Genomic DNA, 18,561 nt, shown 5'->3' on the forward strand with positions numbered 1-18,561 from the left:
ATTGCTCTAAATAAACTAAAATTGAATTGCTTGTTTAGGTGTACTGCTCTTAATAGTATTTCAGGCATGCACAGGTTATTACGTCTTTATTGTTACCTGCTAACTAATTATGATACCTTCTCAACAAGTTATGTTCTCACCATAACCATCCCAACACTATTCTGATGGACGTTTTTTAAAGGAAAAGTGAAGTTGTATCTAATTGTCTATTTATAAGTTAATTTTAACCAGTCAGGATCCAGCTCACTGTTAAAAACAGCAAGTTCTGCAAACAGCTTTAGGTATATTATGAGCTAAGTTGGAAAAACTGAAAATATCCAGACAAGTGCCAAAATCAGCGATTAGATCAAGCTAATGCTGTTCTCGTGTATGAAGAACGATGCCCACAGATTCCTGCTGAGCCCTTTGATGCTGTAGTGCTAGTAGTTCAATGTCTGTGATAGGCAGCATCACCTTTATAACCACAATCACAAATAACCTGCTTTCTTAACAGGCCACCTAAAAAGATTCTCTGCAGTCCCTCTGTCCAGTTGTTGCAATTTTCAGACACTTGACCCACGTCATTGTACATAGCTCTCAATCAATTCCTCTGTGTTTGTATGTGTTTACTGTATGAGGAAAACTTTACATGGATGCATGCAAGCAGGGTATGCACATAAAAATCCACATACAATCATGACCACGAACATAACAGTAGCAGCCTATCTGGTGCAGCTGATGCAGCTCCATGCAAAGTCAAGGCTGTTCGTCCTTAAGACTATCAGCTCTCCAGGGAAAGATGCCATTGAGCAGCATTATTGACATTATAGATGCCCCAGCCTGGAGATAGGCTTCACATCGATCCCCTGATTAATTACTATCTGCAGGCAGCAGCAGACTGGGGGGGGGGGGGGGGGGTACGAGAGAAGGAGGTGAAAAATGACAGAAAATAGGGAAAGAGTGTGCGTGTGTGGTGGGGGTGGGGGGTACTGGGGAGAGAGAGGAGAGAAAGTACACCTTGTACTATCTATGATTATCACCCTACACAGTAATCTTCTAGGTGGAATATTATTTATTGATATATAGGTTGGCAGGAGCCCTTATCTTTGCTGCAACCACCCCCTAACACACAGCCAAGGACAAAATTACATTTATACATTATGGGGCTGGAAACAACTTGCAAAGACAAGTAGAGGTCACCAAAATACCCACCCTTGAATTACTACAGGTTACTGCGAGCTGTACTTTACACTCGGTCAATCATATTGAAACTAATAAGAAATTACAATTAATAAGTAAACATATATGTATGTAAAAACTCATTCTAGCCCCGGTGTAAATGGCATACTTTACAATCAGTACTGGTACTATTCCAGACAGGGAGGCTGAGTGGTAAATATAATGAACTCCAGTCAAATCCACTGGGCTTACAGTCCTCACAAGAGACAGTGTTCTGTTGAAATCAATACTGTTAGAATGCAAGTATCAGAGCTCCATTAAGACCAATGTTTTGGAGTGGCTGGTTAATTTAAATGGCAACTAGCAAAGCAAAGTACCCTAACCTTTGAAATTGGTATTGTGAATTTTGGTGACTATATATATATATATATATATATATATATATATATATATATATATATATATATATATATATATATATATATATATATGACAGTTTTGGTCCTTACAATGTCTTTGATGGCTGCCACCTAAATGTAGATAATTTGAGTTGGACTGCATTTGCATTTTTTTAAGCTGAATCATTGCTAGCAGACCAAACTGAATTTTGTCTTATAATGAGACTACAAACCTAACTGGAAAAGTTGATGTGATGTGGGAAAACATTGTGTTCACAGTAGGTCATATGTAGAGGTCTCTGAACTCTGACCAGGATACCTACTGTAAATTGTTTTTTGACTGAGCAGAAATCTGATGTTTTCTTGTATTGAATAATGAAACGACAATGAAGTGTCTTTCAGATGTGTATGTACAGGGTTTTTTTTCCACGAGTATGACACTGACCAAGGCTCTTGCCCCCTCCAGCCTACCCAGCATTTATATTTTGGAAGCAAAATGGAGGCATCCAACCTTAAACACTGTTACGAATTCACTTGGTTATTGTGTGCAAAGTTTAGTTTGAAGCAGCGTGGTTTGTGACTTTCTGACACATGTGCTTGCCATAGCTATATGTGCTTGCTGCAAGATTGTTCTGCACTACAAGCCCATGTACTCAACTTGACCTGATTAGACCCGGCTGCCACTGGTATCAGCTTCACACACAACATACCTAGCCCTCAACTTTTCCTGTACATGCCAAACTACTGCCTGTATGCTGAAGAGTACCAAGGGATCAATTGGGGGCTTCAGGGCTTACCAAATCCGCTTATGTAACTGAGTCAGACAGTACATTCACTAGCCTGTGGATACTACTGCTGCCGCCTGCTGAGAATAGCAAGAATCGCTGGTGCCGTTTGGTTGATGGTTAGACAGTAGATAGTATACAGTCTAGTTGAGATATAGTTGAGTGATTCTTTTTGCTCAGAATTGTTAGATGATTTACATGATTTAAATAGATTTTTGATTATATAATCTGCATAGTAGTTTTGAAGGATGATGCAGTATACATTTCTATACTTCCAGTCAATAACTTCACATCCTCTAGGTTTGCTTCCTGACCTAATTTGTCAGTTACTCCATTCATCCACCTAACCATCCTAGTCATCAGTCCAACCATTCATGAATATGCAACCAACCTTTCAGTAATTTTACAGATGAACTGCAGACATAAGACCATCTGATATTAACTGTATGGTTTCCATTCATACACTCTTTTTGTCAGTAATCAGCCTTTTAATCTCTCAATATGCCAGAGTAATCAGCTTAATCTTTTCCTCACTTTTGCATTCCTAAAAAAAGACAACAATTCTTTGAAAAAAGTTTAGTGAATTGATAATTGGCTATCATGCAAAACATCATCAAGTACATGAGACAAAAACAGAATTATTTAGCTTGTCTAGTTGGAACATTCAAAGAGGAAAACAGGAGAAAGAATCTTTTTCAATATCTAATATAAGGAAACTATTAACTAAGGGGAGAAATAATTTGGTGGTTATTGTTTCAGTTTTTCTCTCATGTCCAAAGACAGCAAGGGAGACCGAGTGAGAAATTCACACTAGGAAACAGAAATGAGAAGAGAGAACTATCCATAAGGATCTCTTCATGGCTGAAGACACAGCAAAACAGAGAAGGAAAGCAAGAAGTACCAAAGGAAGAGGAGGGAAAGTCAAAGAACTGGCTCCAAAGCACACGTTGTGGCTACTGATGTGAGTGTAGTGAACAGACAGCAGAGGAAAGGCTGGAATGTCTCTGGTCAGTAATAAGGTGACAGTTGATCCAGGCAATATTTGCCAATCTCTACCTCAGCACTAAGACAACAGGCCAATTTGGTGTGTGTGTTTGTGTGTGTGTCCGTTTGTGCATTTCTATTTGCGTTGTTTTTGTGTGTGCTTGTGTATCAGTACCATGCACTTTTTCGATTCCACTGACCTGAAAAGCTCTGTTAATGCCGGGTCCACAGGCACTGAGAGAGAGAGAGAGAGAGAGAGAGAGAGAGACAGACAGACAGATAGACAGAGAGAAATATATATAGAAATATATATATATATATATATATATAAACATATATATATATATATATATATATATATATATATATATATATATATATATATATATATATATATATATATATATATATATATATAGAGAGAGAGAGAGAGAGAGAGAGAGAGAGAGAGAGAGACAGAGAGAGAGATATATATATACACATATATGTATATATAAATATATATATAGAGAGAGAAAGAGAGACAGAGAGAGAGTGAGAGTGAGATTATAAAACAGAACTGACACTTGGTGCAGCTCACTTTTTTCTATATTTTTTGAAGATCAGAATTAATTTAGTCTTCATTTTCAACATTAAACAACAGTTACAAAACAGAATATAAATAAATAATGCAACATATGGGTTTTGGGATATATGGATACCGTGATATATACCTCAGTGTTTTTTTTTTCTCATTTGTTCAATGTAATTTTTGTTTTTGAGTTGTATTGTTTAGACAATGTTACACTCTGGTTGAATATCAGTATACGATTAATTACCAAATCCTTATCCCATCCTAAGTAGGTAAAATATCATGTTGTGTTGTGTGCTGGGAAATTTAGGGAAATTGTAAAATTTGCACATAATATTATGTTGGACTGCATGTGTAATGCAGTCCATTGAGAGATGTTAGCGCTGTAGGAGACGGCTGCCCCTCCAGTAGCTCTCCCTATTTTAATCTCTTTCACTATTTTAACCTCTTTCTTTCCCTTATACACACACACACACACACACACATATACATATATATATATATATATATATATATATATATATATATATATATATATATATATATATATATATATATATATATATATATATATATACACACAGAGCAATTTATTTATTGTCCACTAATTCATTTGAGTGTCTGTACTGTAGTATGAAATGTATCAACTTTAAAGTACTCTAGAAAATAGACCCTTTTCACAGCAGACTATTTAACTTCAAAACAGGAAAAGCATAGGTGGAACTGATAACATTATTGATGGCTGCATTCAAGTCTCTGCTCCCACACTGAACAATAAATAAATAAATACTTTCTGCCAAGAATCACACAATACAAGGTCTTGTACTTCATAAATATACATTTTAGCAAGTTTGCCATTTGGAAGTGTCTGAAAATTTAATTTGCCACTCTCTATAGGGTACACCACTGGTGTCTCTAATAAGGGAGTAGTGAATGAGTGATTTCAGATGTCTGACACAGCCATGACACATTTGATCTCTCCTTGGCTCCCAGAGGACACATGTGACTTGTGGTCATAGACTTCACTACACAGCTTACAAAGTGTTTGATCGACTTGATGTTGGACATTGGTCATCACCATGTTCTTTGTTCAGTCAAAGATGTTAGATACTTTCTAAAGTTAGAGGATATAAAATGTGCATCAAGAGGGTCCCCTAATGGTACAAACGCATTACTGTCATCAGGTCATGTGCAATAGACGATTTGTGATGACCAGTCTTCAAATGCTTCCTCACGCTTAAAGAAAACAAATGTTTCCCTTAATTATTCAGTGTTAAACTGAATGCAGAACACACTGGATGGCTACTGAGCTCCTTCTTCATGCTGGTTTACATGGCAATCAGCAACAACTGTGAACAGCAACAACCAAGTGCTAAAGTTTTTGGCTATTCTGTATCCTTAACACACTAAACACAGTTGATCCCTCACAGCTCTTCTACACAGGTAAAAACCAGTCTCTGTTTCAAATTACAGCATCACTGAAACACATGTTATATCTATAAACCAGTGTATCACTGCTGTTAATGAACACGTCTGCTCTGGAGTCTTTTCATGTAACATGCTCGAGGGTGATCTGAGTTATGAAAACTGGGTCCTGGTTGATTTGTCACTGAACTATGTTGCTATGAACCGATCAAGTTATAATTGTATTGGATTTGGTCAAAATGCATACAGAACTGCATGTAGCACTGTGGCAGGCAGCCCCTGCATCTTTGTTTGCTCTGTGATTCATGGAACATGTTGCTGCTGGATAAAGAGTTGATACTGACAACACAGATAAATATTCTGTGTCCTGGTGTTTTTATAAAATGTGTGTCAGGAGTGTGTGTGTTTGTAGGGTTTCTACCTACCTACCTACCTACCTACCTAGCTACCTAGTATAGTGATATAAGAAAGTTTTATTGACACTTCTTGGATGACAATTTTAAAATTGTTTTGAGTTACCTATTGTTTTTTCCATGCAGAGTTCCATAATTTGTACAATGTATATTTTTGTCGGATTAGATGTCACTGTGGAAGATATTTCATTTTGAACAAACCTCTTAAAATATGCACTTTGTGATTCTATGTCTGTGAGTCAGAGGAAGAGAGAGAGAGAGAGCAGTGAGAAAATGTAACTCAACTGTGACAGTCTGGGATTTGTGCAGTGGTGTGTGTGCAGTATATATGTGTGCATGTGTATGCATTTGTGCTGGGGGAGTGAAGGTCACCCTGAACTGTAGTGCTGCTGTGTGTGTATCCATGCTGATACCTTTGGAGCGTGTGCGATGGCGCTTATCATCTGCATCCACCTCCATCTGCAAAGAAGGCACAAACAAGCTGTTAAACACAACAGACAGCAATGCAAAATTATCTTTAATTTGGATACCTGTTCATGATCAGAGTACTTTTTACCCTTGTGAAACATTCAAATCACACCTGATGTTTGCATCACTTAGTTGTAACATTTCATGTACTGTACTGTAGATAATTGTCTGAGTGACAATCAGTCTGCAATCAAATAATTCAAAGACATCTGTACTGCTCAATTCATATGAATGCATTTATAAAAAGAGATCTCTTCAACCAAAAGCCAGTACTTAGTGTCACACTGGTTATAAAGGTTTGATGTCAGAAGTGGAAAAAAACAATTTAAAGGAAATAACTCAAAACCAAAACTCAGAATTATGCAAATTGAGGACATGTTTTTTTGAATAACCATACATTTCACTTTCATGATAAATATAAATGTTTTGAAATGATGCAGTACAACATTCCTGATCTATTCATTTCTCAGTTACTCCATTCATCTACCAATCCATCCTAGTCATCAATCCAACCATTCATGAATATGCAACCACTATTCGGTAATTTTACAGATGACCTGCAGACAAAAGACCATACAATATTAACTTGTATGGTTTCCATTCATACACTCTCTTCCTCGGTATTCGGCCTTTTAATCTCTTGATATGCATTATCTTCCCTTCCACCTCTCTTACATGTCATGTCAGACCAACATATCCCTGCAAAGATAGGTCTATCCCCTCACCAACAAATCATAAATTGTTCAGGTGACTTAATGCCTGTGTATGTCACTGTTACTTCTAGATGTCTGTAAATATTTGTGCTGTGGACTACAATGGGGACTGTGGCTCTGTTTAGAGGTCTCTTTTTATTAAACATAAATTATCAACACCACACTTACTATACTGTAGAGGCCCTCAGCCCTAATGGTGGGTTTTTTAATGAATGCCCATAAATGTTTTGACAGGAGAAAAACAAAATGATGAAAGGCAAGGATACCTCGTAAATCTTATTATCATAGCAGAAAGGGAACAAACTGAAGTATTTTGGAGAGGGTGACCTAAACTTTCTATATACAGTATAAATAAATATATGCTACATGAAGTGTTACTGTTGTATCTACGACAATAGAAAGGGAATCCTTCCTTGGGAAAATAGAAAAGGACAAAGGAAAATAACAACTTATCAAACCAATTCCTCTTCTCTCACCTTTCGGCCCTCATTCAAACAGAGACTTAGTATAGGGCACTGTGAGTGTGGTTATGCATGAGAGTGTGCAACCTTGAATGTTTCTGACTTTCCCACTAAACATCCCTCATTGGGCTCGTATTTGTTACAGTCCACTTCATAGTCTTCATGGAATCGTGTTTGACATTTTTATTTTTTATTTTACAGCACACAGACATATTTATTTTGAAGCAATGAGGTGCAGACACTATAACACCCTGCCCTAAATGTGTGTGGTCCTTGTCAGCAGTAGCTGACTCCTAACGCGAGAGCTTACTTGTTTCAAACTCAAAAAATACATCAAGTATCTGTGGAGTAATTAAATCAATGTCAGTTAAATCTAAGCTTTAAACTATATCTGTTTAGAACTGTTTTAACTGTTTTAGTAACTGTGTACTCATAGCTGTTTTTGTGTAATGAAATACTCAGAGAACACAAAAATGAAGAATTTTAAGTTTGGTGCTCTTTTCTTGTCTATTCAGCCATGAAAGGTACTGTTCCTATACCCCACAGTTCTTCTTTTCCAACAACTGCAACAGCATTTGGCAGCTGCAAAGGCTTTATGTGTACCAGGAAAGACCCATTTGTTATTTTACACTGTTGATAATTAATTAAAATCGGCATATGAAAAGAGTCTCTTTGAAGAACTGTCTTAACTTACTAGACTGAGCTGTCTGAATGAAACAAATGAAATACTAAAAATCAGGGAAAAAGTCTCAGCCTGCTTGCAGAAAGTTTCTATATTCAAAAGAAGCACATCTGTTGTGGACTAAAATATAAGACTGACTTGTTTAAATACATGTTAAGTTGAAGTTCACACACACACACACATGCACACATATACACACACACACACACACACACACACACACACACACACACACACACACACACACACACACACACTGTGATAGGCCCTGTACATACTAACAATGCCTATCTGCAGCTGACAGGCTCTCCCTGAGGGTCGTGGTTTGAAGCGATGCCTGCATCAGGGCTGAACACAACATCTACAGCAGAAGAATAAAACAACAGCAACATTAACGGCAGCAGCAGTGTCAGTCTTGTCGCCTCCACTTCCTTCCCCAAAGCTCCTTGTGAGAGTTAGACCCAGGAGCTGTGGCTCACCATATGTTGGAGAGCCCTTCATATTCTGTCTGGCTTTTTCTCTCTCTTAGCACCCCATGGGAAAAAGTCATGGCTCTAATGAAGGTTAGCCTGCTTATTTAGGATTAGGAAGAGGCCAACCCCTTCTCCCTCTGTGTCTCAATAAGACCCTGGGTTTATAGGCCCACATGAATTACATCACAAATTTGAATCACAAATTCAAATGAAATGTGCTTTAAAATTTTGTAGCATGGCAAAATCTAAAAATGTAAATAAATAAATGTAAAAAAAAAAGAAAAAAGAAAAAAAAAGAAGCATTTCTATCACCTGACACCATTTGGTCTGATAATGACTCATTACATTCATAAGAATTTCAGCGATCATACAAAAGCCAATGTATTTTTCATTGATTGTTTTGTTTATGGGAGGACTAAAGCAGGGTGGAGATACTGTCTACACAATTTCATCTCACACATGAGCTCTGCTGGGATTAAGTTGGTGTATTCAAAACAAAGCACAAGGCAGTAGATTATTAGGTAAAAATCCTGTTATACTTCATATTCTCATTTACCATTCAAGACCTCTAAATGTGTATGAGAGAAGTTCTTTCCATGTTATGTAATTTGCATTCATGAATTTTAATCCATGTGCCATATTATGCAGCATATATTGTTACACAGTTTTATTTGTTTTCAGAGAACACAAGGTCTGGGAAGAAATGGCTGCATAAAATGAAGCACCACCACATTCCAAATTCACACCATGTGAGCTTATGAGCACACAAGTTTAATTCAGCACAAAAATACAGTCTCATAGAAGACTGACATCCTTTGAAAATACATGCATGTTGTAAGTGGAAAGTGGAATTCAGATATTGGAAAAAGCAGCTCCAAAGGAGTTTGTGTTGGTTTTGATTGTACAGACATGCAAATTCTTGGAAATTAGTGTGTCTTTGTCATTAAAATGGCGGGAATGCCATCAGACAGACAACTTGCATAGAGAAAGAAGAAGAGGATTTTAGCTGGTTGATAGAGAAGAATTTGGATATTACAGGGAGTAAGTCATGATTATTGTAATATGCACTGAGACACAGAACAAACATTTGTGCGTGTGTGTGTTTATGATTTCGGTAGTGGGGATAGGGGGATGGGGGTGTACAGACATCTGTCACAACAATTCACATCGTTATCAGTTTCCCTTTGTTTTCACCTTGAAGTTTTGGGAGAATGCGTTTCAGGCATATGGCGCCCAACCCCACCCTCCGCTACACATGCAAACACACACACACACACACACACACACACACACACACACACACACACACACACACACACACACACACACACACACACACACACACACACACACACTTATTCTGTAATGTAGCTGCAGGTAGCCACCAAAACCGCTCTGGCACTATCAAATTTCACTGCAAATAGGTATTTTATGCCATGCATCATCTAGTGACAGTAAACACGCGTACCAAACCGATGCTAAGTGCATCTGAATTAGTGTGAAGGGCTGTGCAGATAGCATCTGAGTGGGCGCTGACAGTCAGAGTGAGAAAGAGAGCAAGGGAGATGGAGACAGAAAGAGAGATTGAAATCTGGGGAGTGGTTCCTCACTAGTATGGAAAATGGTTTTGGTGGGTGATGGCGGTGGTGCATGCTCTAAAATTGATAGAGTGGGAGAAGATCATATTATAATATATTAGATTCAAATTTATTGTCATTGTGTACAGTATAAATACAGAGACACAAAAATTCAGTTAGCATCTAATCAGAGGTGCAAAAAGAAGCAGTAAAGTGTAAGTGTGTTGGGGTTCAGAAGCGTGACAGACGCATGGAAAAAGCTTGAACCTGCTGGTCTGAATGTGGAGTGACCTGTAGCACCAGGGGAGGAGGGTGAACAGTTTACTCTCTGGAGAGCCTCGATAGAGGGGAATAAGGTACCAGTGATGCATTGAGCAGATTCACCATCCTCTGCAGTGCTTTCCAGTTGGACAAGGAGCAGTTGCCATACTCAACTCTGACACAGTTGGTAAAAATACTGTCAGTGGTGCAGCGGTAGAAGTTCACCAGAATCTGAGGAGACAGATGGATCATATTGGACACCCAGAAACTTGAAGCTTGTGGCACGCTCAACCTCCAGTCATAGGTGAAGAGGGAGTAAAGAAGGGGGCTCAGCACACATCTTTGTGGAACGCCAGTGTTGAGGATGAGGGTTTAGGAGGTGTGGTTATCTAACCTAATAGACTGTGATCTGTTGGTTAGTGAGTCCAGAATACAGTTACAGAGGGAGGTATTTATGCCGAGGTCACTGAGTTTGGTGATCAGTTTGGAGGGGATGATGGTGTTGAATGCTGAACTGAAGTTGTTGAACAGCATTCTCACGTAGGTCTTACCATTGTCGAGGTGGGAGAGGGCGGAGTGAAGCGCTGTAGAGATGGCATCGTTTCCACTCCTGTTCTGGCAGTGGGCAAATTGGTAAGCATTCAGTGTGGGCGGTAATCTGGTTTTGAGTTGAGCCAGGACCAGCCTCTCAAAGCACTTTGTGATGATGGGGGTGAGTGCAACTGGGCGGAAGTCATTAAGGCTCGCTGCAGTTGAGTGTTTTGGCACTGTAGATGGAGGTGGTTTTGAAGCATGTAGGGACGGCTGCTTGGGCTAGTGACAGGTTGAATATGTCAGTCCAGACCTCAGTCAGCTGCACAGCACAGACCCTGAGGACATGTCTGGGGACCATCGGGACCAGCAGCCTTCCGTGCATTAACCCTGCACAGTGCCACACGCACATTGGTGGGAGAGAGTGTCAGGGGCTGGTGGTCTGCAGGGAGCCCTGCCTTGAAGGCCACCTCCTTGTTGTCCCTGTCAAAGTGGCCAAAGAAGTGGTTAAGCTCATCAGGTTAGGAGGTGTTGCTGGATGGAGTGGAGGTGGTAGTTGGCTTATAGCCTGTGATGACCTGGATGCCTTGCCACATGCATCAGGGGTCGTTGGAGTTACTCTTGAATTGCTCCCTGATCCTTAGCTTGTGGCTGTGCTCGGCCTTTTTGATGCCCTTCTTCAGGGTAGCCCTGGATGAGCTATAAGCCTGAGCATCACCTGATCTGAAGGCATTGTCACATGCTTTCATCAGGAGTCGGATCTCTTTGCTCATCCATGGCTTCTGATTAGGGAATGTGGTGATCTGTTTGAGGGTGGTAACACTGTTTATGTTGTTAGAGAAGCTGTGATCTAAACACAATAGTATAATATCTTACCAGTTGCGCTGACGACAGAGCTGTTACAGTGTAGGAATTGAGGAATTTGTGTTTGTTACTTAAATGATTGCTTTTTTAAATTCATATTTTAGACAGACAGTACAATATGCTTCTCCATCACAAATTTTAAGACATATACACATCATCCACTCTCCCGTTTTAAAATTAGAGAAAGAAGAAAAGAAAAGACAAAAAACAACAACGACATATGCCTTACACTTATGTTTAACTTTTGTCCTCTTATTCTACCACTCATATGCTGTACTGGATTGGATCAGATCTGATGCCTTATATTCAGACAGACAACCCCTCTATTGACATCAAGAAGGTGCCCAAGACTTGATTAAAGATATCCTCTCTCCCCATTACTCTGTAAGTAACTCGCTCATATGTAGCCATTCTTGTCATTTGTTCAGTCCATTCCTTAAAACAGCACAGAGTAGAAGACTTCCAGTGTCTCAGAATTATTCTACATCCTGTTGTAGTAACCAAACGTATCCATAATGTTGGTCATCCAGTTAAAGCGTTATTGTCGGGCAGCAGACCCAGAGTACATATAGCTGGTGTCTTGGTGAGTTGTAATCCGAATAGATCATTTAAGAGGGCAACAACCCCTTCCCACAAATTGGCATTTTTTTCACAGTAATACAACATGTGTACAAGAGTCCCCACTTCTTTCTCACCCCTCCAACTTGAGTTACTGTTTACTGTTTACTTGAGTTAATGTTTTAGCTTGGCCATTTTACCGGGGGTCCAGTGGTTTCTGTTAAACCATTTGTACTGAATTAATTGAGACCGCCATGCCAGGGTGCAACAAACTTCATCCATTTATCAGCTGAAATCTGTTCACCCACATCTTTCTCCCAGCACAGTCTCAACCCCTTGTTGGGGTTGGGGTGGTCGTGCCTCCCTGAGAATCCCATACAATTTAGAGGCTCCACATTTTTTATGTCTAGTTACCTGGACTAACTCCTGAATCCTGGTCACAGGGTCAGGGTTCTTCCCCCGAGCAGCTTTAATGCAGTTCCCAATTTGTAGGAATTTCCAAAAATCCTCATGTGCAAGGATATATTCTTGCTTAACTTCATCAAATAACTGTAATCCAATTTTGCTAAGCAAATCACAAAGCAAGTTTATTCCAGCTTTTGCCCATTTCTCCCACATAATAGGTTTTTTGCCAATTGATATTTTTTTGTTATACCAATTAGAGGATTTAGGGGTAAGATGTGGACTACATTTTATGAGCACTCATCCAGGTCTCTTTTACATAGGTCAAAACAGGGTCCTTAAAGGGTACTGGTCTTACCATCTGAGTCAAAAATGCCTCAAGGGAGGTTGGAGCCACTTCTATTTTAATCCAGGAAGGCACTCGCTCCTGCAAATAATTTATCTTAGCTAACTGGGAGAGTGAAAAAGCATACTGATACCACTTTAGGCAATGATAAGCCACCACTTTCTTTGGCCGCATATAACTTTGATCGGTTAAAGCTTGGTGTTTTGCCTGCCCGTGTATAACTCTCTACTACAGTATTGTATAGAAATGATCATCTTGACCAAGTTAATCCTACCCAACAAAGATACATTCAATTTAGCCCAGTTTTGTAAGAGAGGTTGAATAGCTTGAATAACTGAAAAAGAATGTCATCGGCATATAAAAAAAGCTTATGTACTTCATGGCCAGTTTCAATCCCTTTAATGTCTTTACTTACCTGCAATGCAATTGCCAGTGGTTCATGAAATAAGGCAAATATTAGCGGTGACAAGGGTGAACCCTGTCTAGTGCCACGACTAAGTTTGAATGAAGGTGACATCACACCATTAGTAATAACTGTAGCCATCGGCTCTGTATATACTAGCTGTAACCACTACATAAAGGATGGACTGAACCCAAATTTCTCCAATGTATGAAAGAGGAAAGCAAATTCAACTTTATCAAAACCTTCTGCGCATCTAGGGAGAAGGCAACTATAGGGTCTATATCATTCCTGCATTTCCACATTATGTGTTATATTCTGTGGCGATTGTCAGCTGAGCACCTATCTTTAACAAATCCAACCTGGTCATCATGTACCAGGTTGGGAAGCACCAACTCCAGCCTGCCAGCAAGCACCTTAGAGATGATTTTTTCATCGACATTAATTAACAAGATTGGACGATAGTTTCCTGCCACCTCATTGTAGTTTTTGTGTTTTCTGTGATAGATATGACTATATCCGCTGGAGCATGGTCAGTTAAAACTATGTTGCCAACTGTGGCACTAAGAGTTTGACTCACCAGCTAGTGGGAGATCAGGAAATAATCAATTCTGGAATAGGTAGAGTGTGGGTTAGAGAAAAACGTATAATCTTTTTCTTGGGGATAGAGTGATCTCCACACATCAACCAATCCCAGATCTTCTATCATCACATCTACAGCAGCGCATGCTGGGTCATTAACTGGCCTAGGTTGGGAGGATTTATCCAGATACACATCCCTAACCTGGTTAAAGTCTCCTCCAATTATGATGTTAACATTCCCTATAGTCCTTACTATATTGCAGATTTCGTGAAAAAACTCAGGTTGTGATGCGTTCAGTGCATACACATTTACAAAAGTTATTTTCTGACCCTCTAACACAGCATCCAAAATTACCCATCTACCTTCCTGATGAGAGTAATGTTTCAGTACTCGAATGTCTATGTTCTTCCTATCCAATATAATCACCCCTCTTTTCCAACTGGAATAAGTGTTAAAGTAAACTTGACCCACCCAATCCCTTTTTAATTTTACAGATTCATCATCATTTAAATGCGTCTCCTGAATAAAAGCTAAGTCGTTTTTTTTCTGTTTCAAATAGGTGAGGATCCTTTTCACAACATTGTGGCAACCTGCTATATTCCATGACACTATTTTACACATAGTCATCTGGCAGCGTTTTATTAAATTTGTCTAAATAGGCAGCAACCCCCACAGAGCTCTGTCTGTCCAATCCACACAGAGTTATAACTAATTTCCTGGCAAGAGTCATTGGACAAAATAAGCATGATTGTACAACATTGTAGGCACAATAAAACAAACAGGAAGAAAAAAAAAACATCATGAACAGCTGGAACCGTTGGGCTAAACTATAACCCAGTAAACAAGATTTCTGCAGGTCAGTAGTACCAAAGGATCCCATCAATAACTCGCCCATTCCCATCCCTAACTCATTCACGTCACTCAGGTTATTAAAGCCGTTGAGTTCACTTAGATCACTCTCAAACTGCGGAGGAACTATATAGGTGTATGTCCAAAAACAATCCACCTCTATAACATAAATTGACATTTGACAAATTGACAATTCACATATGCACTGTACTATTGTTGGAGTTAAGTGGGTGTGGAAAGTAGATTAAATCATTCCTTACCCGTTCAGTGAAGAACATCCAAAAAAAAGGAAAAACCTTAAAACAAAATCGAGTGCATTGTCCACAACTAACTTCAGTCTTAGATGTTCAGTAACATCTCAGCAGACCGTGAGTGTATAACCCGACAGAAATAATAAAAAATGAAATAAATAAGGCGCTCATCCAAAATCAGACCTCCATCTGAGTCCAGTTGTCCTCCACATTGTAAGCGGTGATAATAAGTCAGTTTATTAATTTAGATTAATCCACGTCAAACAGATTCTTCCTTTTTCGCCCATGCCGAGTGGCACCTATCCCCCGCTGTCCTCAGCGGGAGATTCTGTTGCTTCCCGGCCGCAGAAAAACCTCTCCACCTCCGCAGGGCTTGTGAATCGGTGTCACCGGTTATCCAATGTGAAAGTCATAACAGCAGGGTAACGCAATGTGTAATCAATCTTGCGTTGTTACAATATACGCCATACCTCATCATATTTCTTGCGTTTTTCTTGTTTCTCTTGGGTGTAGTCTTGAAAAAAAGCTGACCCTCATGTCCCTCCAGGTGATCTGCTTCTTATTCCTTGCAGCTGCGAGAACCACAGCCTTGGCTTTGTCCTACACAAAGCGGTCGATGATGTGCCTTGGCCTTAAATCGTTAGCAGGAGCAGGGGCGACGTGATGGATTCTGTCTATCTCATACCAAGCATCAGCTTCAATGTCCAGCACCTCATTTAACAGAGTTTTGAAGCATCCTTCCAAATCCCAGCCCTCCATTCCTTCTCTAATACCAGAGATTCTGATATTCTGGCGTTGGGAAGCAACTGCTGCTTCTGTTTCACCAAGTTTTTCATGATTGGGTTAGCTTTAGCTTCTTCGTCCTCTAGCCGGGAGATTCTCTCTTCAGCTTCAGTGATCCTACCACCAAGGCTGTTAACAGTTTTGTTCAAAGACTCGACTACGTTTTTCACCTCGTTCATATCTTTAGCCAGGACCTTGAGGATAGATTGGATGCTGGTCAACTCAGCTGCCATGCTCTCTGTAGGAGGGCTCTCAGATGTAACAGGTGTCTCGGCCATTTTAGGCCATGGCATTAGCTAGGGGTCCGGCGCTGGCTTTCCTCTGGAATTAAGAGGCTGATTGCAAGTAAAGTACTGATTTTTCTGACTCATGCCACTACACTTTTTAGGGGAATTTAGGGGAAACGCGAGCTCTGCTTCTCCCTAAGCAGCCATCTTGGGCGGGTGTACCACGTGCCTCCTAAATGATTGCTATATAACTTTAGTGGACTGAGCTAGCCAAAGATGGCAGATGGCTGTTATTTTGGCCACCATGACTGGTTTGAAAATCGTTACTGCTTCAAAGTTGCACGGATTCCTGTGATATGAATGATATTAGGGTCAAATCACACATTTTAGGAATTCAGGTGGCAACTTTAGCATTTAGCCTATTTGGAAGCTGACAATGCAAGATAGGCCTAACTGACAATAGTAACTGTCCAAACATGGGGTCAATCGTGGAATTCTCTTAGCAATCCCCTTCACAGTAACAGAGAGCTGTGCCATCTAAGTCAGCTTTTTTGCACTTACACTGCTTAACACAACCCTTCTTACATTTGCAGGAGATAAGTTCATAATTGGACTGGCCTGTATCAGGCAGGCATGTCCAAAATGGTTCATAATGACCCTCAGATGCCTTTGACCAGCCCCATCTACAAGGGGAAGGAAGCTCTGGTGATGACACCAGCATCTGACCCCATACATGGCCTCCTCGATAGACTGCCCTCTTAACATACTCCTTTAGGGTAGCCTTTGTTGTAGGGATTGACTGCACATTGTGCCTCTTTGCAAATAACTTCCTTCTAGCTTGGTTTATGTCTGTGGATGTGCTGGTTCGCTCATAGTGCAGGATTATAAACCTTTCAGTAGTTGCCATTACCTCCTGTAGAATGTCATTTGGGACAGAGGACAATTCTAATAGGGTATTTTTGAGCTCTAGAAAGACAGCCCACATAGCCCCTGCAGTCTTTTTCACATGCCCAGCAAAGCTTGATACAGTGGCAAAGCCAGTCAAAGCATGAAACACTGGAAGAGCATGTGCCTTCTCAGGCCCAAGTGCAGCTGAGATTTCATGGGCTGCTAGGTATTGTAAACTCTTTCCAGTACCAAATGCCAACCAAAGCTCATCCCCTGCCTTTAGACCTTGAGCTGCTGCCACAGCTAGAACCACAACATTGGTATCAACAGTTTGGATCATAATTTTCTGGTGACCATTTTGTACTGCATGGGTCACATGTCATAACATGCGAGTGTCAGCTACCTCATGTGTGCATGGAGAAATTGAGGACAGATCAGCAAGGGGTGGCTTGCTGAGGACAGCAGTCCACCATTTGAAACGTGGTATTAGCATTTTAGCATGTGAACTATTGATGTGGGACAGGGTATTAATGGGAAAACTAAGGTTTATTTTAAGATAAAATTAATTTATCTTTTTTCAAGCCTAAATAAAGCATACGTGGTTTTGTGGTATCTTCCTACCAAGTAGTCTTATATTAACAGCAATCCACCATTTGAAACATGGTATTAGCACGTTAGCACATTAACTATTTATGTGGGACAGGGTGTTACTGGGAAAATAATGAGGGTTTTTCTAAAATAAGTTTCATTCATCTATTTTCAAGCCTAAATAAAGCAGACATGGTTCTGCAGTATCTTCCTACCAAGTAGTCTTATATTAACAGCAATCCACCATTTGAAACGTGGTATTAGCACGTTAGCATATTAACTATTTATGTTGGACAGGATGTTCATGGGCAAATAATGAGGGTTTTTCTAAAATAAGTTTCATTTATCTATTTTCAAGCCTTAATAAAGCAGACATGGTTCTGCGGTAACTCCCTACCAAGTAATCTTATATTAACAGCAATCCACCATTTGAAAAGTGGTATTAGCAAGTTAGCACGTTAACTATTTATGTGGGACAGGGTGTCAATGGGGGAAAAACATCAACATGTCACTATTTTTGAGACTTTTTAGAATTTTAACTAGCACCACTTACATTTGTGTGTGATAAATGGTGGCCATCTTGAATTGTGAGAACAAAGGAAGATTCTGGGCTTATTACACATTGCAGATTTTATGTCTGCATGATAAAATGTATAATTATTTATGGAGATTGGTCATATGATATGCAATATACAAAACGTTGTTACAATTACAATATTCATGCTGATCATGGCAATCATCTTTAATTTCTATTGATTTATATGTATTCTTCATGTATAAACTTCCTTAAACTAGGTATGGTAAATACATTTAACTAACAAGATTATCAGCATTGTATTTTATACCATGCAAATAAGAAAATTGAAATTTTTTAAATGGCCACCACGGCCGCCATATTGAAAATTCATGATGGCCCTTACCG

The 18,561-nt window shown here is 39.6% G+C and overlaps 1 protein-coding gene across 13 annotated transcripts in view; it reads right to left on the minus strand.

The window, feature by feature from the left end:
- The window catches only part of myt1lb (myelin transcription factor 1-like, b), a 100,901-nt gene that overhangs the window by 51,233 nt on the left and 31,107 nt on the right, over positions 1 to 18,561 (minus strand). For all 13 annotated transcript variants that reach the window (XM_037072519.1, XM_037072531.1, XM_037072521.1 and 10 more), the window contains 2 exons: positions 6,148 to 6,193; positions 3,526 to 3,559 (listed from right to left, as the gene is read on the minus strand). In XM_037072519.1, the coding sequence (XP_036928414.1) occupies positions 3,526 to 3,559; positions 6,148 to 6,193 (80 nt within the window). The remainder of the gene's footprint in view (positions 1 to 3,525; positions 3,560 to 6,147; positions 6,194 to 18,561) is intronic.

The sequence above is a fragment of the Acanthopagrus latus genome, chromosome 16 (genome assembly GCF_904848185.1).
Source record: "Acanthopagrus latus isolate v.2019 chromosome 16, fAcaLat1.1, whole genome shotgun sequence".
In the NCBI taxonomy this organism is placed as follows: domain Eukaryota; kingdom Metazoa; phylum Chordata; class Actinopteri; order Spariformes; family Sparidae; genus Acanthopagrus; species Acanthopagrus latus.